Source organism: Dendrobates tinctorius, unplaced genomic scaffold (assembly GCF_039654945.1).
Source record: "Dendrobates tinctorius isolate UK_male_01 unplaced genomic scaffold, ASM3965494v1 ptg000046l, whole genome shotgun sequence".
In the NCBI taxonomy this organism is placed as follows: domain Eukaryota; kingdom Metazoa; phylum Chordata; class Amphibia; order Anura; family Dendrobatidae; genus Dendrobates; species Dendrobates tinctorius.
This window is the reverse complement of record NW_027361714.1, coordinates 61115646-61121645: the sequence shown is the minus strand read 5'-3', so window position 1 is coordinate 61121645 and position 6000 is coordinate 61115646. Positions and strand designations below refer to the sequence as shown.

The 6000-nt window shown below is 42.1% G+C and overlaps 1 protein-coding gene across 4 annotated transcripts in view; it reads right to left on the bottom strand.

The window, feature by feature from the left end:
* Positions 1–598: 598 nt before the first annotated feature.
* The window catches only part of GOPC (golgi associated PDZ and coiled-coil motif containing), a 39189-nt gene continuing 33787 nt past the window's right edge, over positions 599–6000 (bottom strand). For all 4 annotated transcript variants that reach the window (XM_073575939.1, XM_073575940.1, XM_073575942.1 and 1 more), the window contains 3 exons: positions 4020–4184; positions 3468–3651; positions 599–2136 (listed from right to left, as the gene is read on the bottom strand). In XM_073575939.1, the coding sequence (XP_073432040.1) occupies positions 2021–2136; positions 3468–3651; positions 4020–4184 (465 nt within the window). In that variant the 3' untranslated portion in view covers positions 599–2020. The remainder of the gene's footprint in view (positions 2137–3467; positions 3652–4019; positions 4185–6000) is intronic.

The window sequence follows — 6000 nt, the reverse complement described above, 5'->3', positions numbered from 1 at the left end:
TACGGGTATCGGAAAATGGCACAATTTTTTTTTTTTTGTCAGCAAACTTTGGATTTTTTTTTTCACCACTTAAAAAAGAACCTATACATGTTTGATGTCTATGAACTCGTAATGAACAGGAGAATCATAATGGCAGGTCAGTTTTAGCATTTAATGAACCTAGCAAAAAAGCCAAACAAAAAACAGTGTGAGATTGCACCTTTTTTTTTTTTTTCTTTTGCAATTTCACCACACTTGGACTTTTTTTTCCCGATTTCTAGTACATGACATGGTAAAACTAATAGTGTCGTTCAAAAGTACAACTTGTCCCGCAAACAGTAAGAGCTCACATGGCCATATTGACAGAAAAATAAAAAAGTTATGGCTCTGGGAAGAATGGGAACGAAAACGCCAAACTGAAAAAACTGGGGTCACTAAGGGGCATTAATGTGACCATTTTTCATCATGTTTTTCTATATTTTGGAGAAGATCTCAAAAAGGTAGAGAGAACAGAATGGACAATGTTTTTAACCTCTGAATACAAAATTGGTTCTCCTTTACCAACAGCAGTGGTGAGGAATGAAACGCCGAATGTGGTGTACAAAAAATAACAGACGTGACAGATTTAGTGCATTTATTTAAGTTTGGTGGAACTAATAATCACTGTAGTCCCAAGGAGGAGACAGTACAAAACATGGATATGTATCAGGATGAAATCCATTTGCACCACTTTGGCATGGAAAACATGATGTACACATTGCACACGGATATCCACCATTGCCAGGATAAGAGGACAGACATCCCATTACTGCGATCTATTAAAGCAAATATGTTTTGAAGAAAATGACAATGAATATATTGATATATGCAGTATGTGATTATATGAGTACTGCATTGGCTGTGAATGGAGCGTTATCAATAGAATATAAACCAAAAAACTGGGAACCTAAAAAAATATACAGTATAAAAAGCCTTAAACATATACATAACCTACATTCCTAGATTAAGTGACACCAAAAGATCAGGTCACAAACAGGAGAGACTAAATAGATTTATAAATAGCAATTTAAACTACTATATACACTTCCCAAGGTTTTCTCATCATGCCTTTAGTGCAGAGGGAAGGAAAATAAATCCGTACAATGTGGGAGGAGGCGGTGGGCAGCACAGTTTCACATCCATTTTGTACATAAATAGGGAAGGGTAAATCCCCATTTTTGTACACTGCTCCACACGTTTCTACAGCCTTCTGCTGGGATCATACAATGGGTTTAAAACCCCAGATTTCTTTAAAATAAAAAATCTTTCCACCTAATTTCTCTCCCGTTTCTTGAATGCACATGTTCCCAGACCTGTTAATGTTCTGGCTTATTGAACAGTATTAATACTATGCATTCCTAGTCAATTCATTCTTTTGGAAAGTGAAGATCCAAAGCCTGTGGCTAAATCTTCTCACCTACAGCTGGTGGGGCTCTCAGAATGCACAAGATAATGAGGACCCCGTTAGTCATAGTTCACCTATACTCTGGATAAATAAGAAATACACACATGGACGGGTTAACAATCTTTTTAGAAAATATTAAATACCAAAAAAATGACTGCAGAAGGCAGGATATAAGTTTACTGCATGACAAAGAACAAACTCATCCGTACTTGTATGATTGTGCTGGCCCAGGTTGGCACTTCGATGTCAACGGTCAGACTACATGACGATTCTTGCACCTTTCACTAGATCTGTCTTGTAAACACTATCAGTCCAGTTTTGTCAATGACAGAAAGCAATTACAAAAGGTCTTTTCAGGTTACAATTGAAAGACATGCTTTGGTGCTTACAAAAAGAAGTACAAAATAAAAGAAACATGCAATGTCAACGGCTACAACTCCTAGTGGATAAATGACACATTTTTGCACATGTAGAATTGCTCAGACAAACCCTGAGAAACCGCATTGGAGGCAGAGGTATCCAGCCCCCCTCGAGACTGTAGTGTCTCATCCACTAGAGCGAGTATTGGTCTCTTCCTCTAAAACTGTAGGGCTGCTCCTATGACAGCGATTCGGAAGAATATGCCAGCTTGGAAGCCGTATCACCCGCAAGAGATTCACTCGTTGACTCCAGCTCCCCATTTTCATGTACCTCAACCTGTTTTTGGTCAAACACTAAAAAAGAAGTAGGAAAGAAAAAAAAACAATATATTCAACTTCAGAAAGTCCCACCAGGAATGCAGCACTGTAAGGTCTCAGAATTAGTGTGGTGTTTAGGCGTTTAAACAACAGCGATTGGAGCAAACTTCCAATTACTTGTGTTAGAGCAGATGGTGGGTGTAGAACACAGCTGGCATCTGCCCTATATGGAGCTCAGCTCCCAAGTCTGCTCTGTGCACACACCCCCTCAACCTGTGATGTGCAGGTACGTCATATGATGGGAAGGTGTTAAAGGGACTATCAGTGCAGAATGACTGTTCAATCCAAGTACGGACACTCTGTACACTCTTGGCATGGCTAAACAGTTCAGTGCACCTTCCCACCCAGTGGCGTACCCCAATGGCGGCAAGCACGCGGCTCCTATGGGGCCCATGAGCCGGGGGTGCCGGTAGCAGTACTAGCACCACCCTTCCCACCCAACATTGCATATTCAACTATATCGGCATTCTGAATGACAATACAGATGAAACTAATGACGAGGGATAGCTCATTAGCTGACAATTACTCCTCCATAATTCTTCCTTGGCATCTGACGTCTCAGCACCGTGGGCACGATGACACTACATGGTACCCGCTACGCTGATATGTGCAAAGCTTCAGAACGCTCGGTGGAGAGACGGGGGAATTGCAGGAAAACGAAGAGGAGAGGCAAATATATATTTTTTTTTTTTACTTCATGATTATATTATGGTGGCCAGAATACTGTATGGAGGAGTATGGGGGGTCCATTACACTGTATACAAGCAATTATACAGTGTGAACGTTTGTGTGGGATCCATCTTACTGTGTGGGGGCCATTATGCTGTTAGGAGGACTATGTGGAGGTCACAGTTGGGGGATCATAGGTTGGGGTCATCTTACTTTGCCAGGGGAGTTGAGGAGGGGTTAGCATACTGTGGAGTGTACTGTGGAGGAATTCACTGTGGGGGTATCATACAGCATTTGTGGGGCACTTTTGTTAGCATCATACTTTATCAGTGCAATGAAAAAGGAATCTAGGGCTTCAGAAGGAGATATGGCGGGGGGCATCCCAATTAAAATTTGTGCTATGGGGTCCCTTGATTTCTATTCATGCCTCTGTTCACACCCACTGTGTTTTCCATCTATTTATGCCCTTCTCTGGCTCTATAAAGCCAGAACAGTCCATCGAAATAGAGGGGGTGGAGGGCAGAGGGAAACAATTAGGTGGTGCACCAAGCAACTATACTTGGTTTCAACAGTCATTCTGTGATGACAGACCCCACATAAAGCATTCCTGAGATTATACCTAGGGAAATCAAACTTGCCTCGTAATGGTTTAGCATCACCACTTCCATCTTTATTTGCTGCCCTAGGGCTAGTACCACCTTCCTCCAACTCATCAAGGTACAAGCGATAGCGATGTCCAGTCTCATCCTCATACTCCACGTTCTCATCATCTGAATCTATCTCTGGAGCAACATAAACTACTTCAAACTCAATTTCTCCTCGCTGAAAGAAAACATGAAAATAGGATTGTTAGGTAAAGCAGTGTCCGTGTAGGGCCATAAAGCTGCGAAGTACTAGCACAGAGGAAGGGAAAAAAAAAAGATACAATAAAAGATTTTGTCTGCATAAAAGTGCAAAATATATTTTGGCCCTTCTTGGATGTTGTTTTTTGCTTTTAAGATCAAATATTTACTCGAGACGAGGTAGTTACCACTATTCCGACTATTGAGGATTAGTAATGTATATGCCATTAACAGGGAGCTTGTCTTAGAGGGGTAGCCCCACTGAGACATAAGCATCCTATACATTTGTGGCAAGATTAAAATGAAAACAATATCACCAATATCCTGTTAACTACATATAGACATTACCTGTTGAGAAAGAATGGTGACTGCTTCTTTGTGCTTTGCATCCCTTAAATTTATGCCATTTACTGCCAATATAGCATCACCAACATGGAGGCCTCCACAGCGGTCAGCAGGCTGAGCTGGATGAATTTCTGATATTAAAATGGGAACACCATGCTCCTTTCCCCCCTGTAAAAAAAAAAAAAAAAAAATCTATTAACATATACAAATGAAAGGACATAGAACTACACACAGATGTGCCATCCTGTATCAATTAAGTGTAAGGTGGACTCATTGGTAGAGATGAGCAAACTTGTTCGGAAAACGTTCACCAATCTCAAATTCGGAAGAAACGTTGCACATTCAGACTCGTTTTCGGATTCCTGAGCATTTTCCCTAAAAATTGGCAACATTTGGCCAAAGTTCAGTAAATGATCAAGTTTCCACTAAGGGCTCTTTCAGATGTCTGTGGTTCCGGTAGCAGCACAGACCGCAAAATGTACCACACGTGATGACGCCTGGGAATCAGCTGTACTGTTCGCGCGGTTCCCCAGCCCGGGTGCTGAAGTGAAGACAGCTCACATCATGGTCCCCAGCTTGCACTGCGATCAGCACTAGCAGAGGACAATAATGAGAGTTGTATAATATAATTGTTAACAGCAAGAACAGGTGGTGGCTTGTGGGAGTATTCATCAGTTGCTGCCTGTGCTATAAATAAAATAAATATATATACACTCACTGGCCACTTTATTAGGTACACCATGCTAGTAAGGGGTTGGACCCCCTTTTGCCTTCAGAACTGCCTCAATTCTTCATGGCAGAGATTCAACAAGGTGCTGGAAGCATTCCTCAGAGATTTTGGACCATATTGACATGATGGCATCACACAGTTGGCGCAGATTTGTCGGCTGCACATCCCTGATGCGAATCTCCCGTTCCACCACATCCCAAAGATGCTCTATTGGATTGAGATCTGGTGACTGAGGAGGCCATTTGAGTACAGTAAACTCATTGTCATGTTCAAGAAACCAATCTGAGATGATTCGAGCTTTATGACATGGCGCATTATCCTGCTGAAAGTAGCCATCAGATGTTGGGTACATTGTGGTCATAAAGGGATGGACATGGTCAGCAACAATACTCAGGTAGGCTGTGGCGTTGCAACGATGCTCAATTGGTACCAAGGGGCCCAAAGAGTGCCAAGAAAAAATTCCCCACACCATGACACCACCACCACCAGCCTGAACCGTTGATACAAGGCAGGATGGATCCATGCTTTCATGTTGTTTACGCCAAATTCTGACCCTACCATCCGAATGTCGCAGCAGAAATCGAGACTCATCAGACCAGGCAACGTTTTTCCAATCTTCTACTGTCCAATTTCGATGAGCTTGTGCAAATTGTAGCCTCAGTTTCCTGTTCTTAGCTGAGAGGAGTGGTACCCAGTGTGGTCTTCTGCTGCTGTAGCCCATCTGCTTCAAAGTTCGACGCACTGTGCGTTCAGAGATGCTCTTCTGCCTACCTTGGTTGTAACGGGTGGCAATTTGAGTCACTGTTGCCTTTCTATCAGCTCGAACCAGTCTGCCCATTCTCCTCTGACCTCTGGCATCGACATGGCATTTCCGGCCACAGAACTGCCGCTCACTGGATTTTTTTTCTTTTTCGGACCATTCTCTGTAAACCCTAGAGATGGTTGTGCGTGAAAATCCCAGTAGATCAGCAGTTTCTGAAATTCTCAGACCAGCCCTTCTGGCACCAACAATCATGCCACGTTCAAAGGCACTCAAATCACCTTTCTTCCCCATACTGATGCTCGGTTTGAACTGCAGGAGATTGTCTTGACCATGTCTACATGCCTAAATGCACTGAGTTGCCGCCATGTGATTGGCTGATTAGAAATTAAGTCTTAACACACAGTTGGACAGGTGTACCTAATAAAGTGGCCAGTGAGTGTATATATATATATATATATATATATATATATATATATATATATATATATATA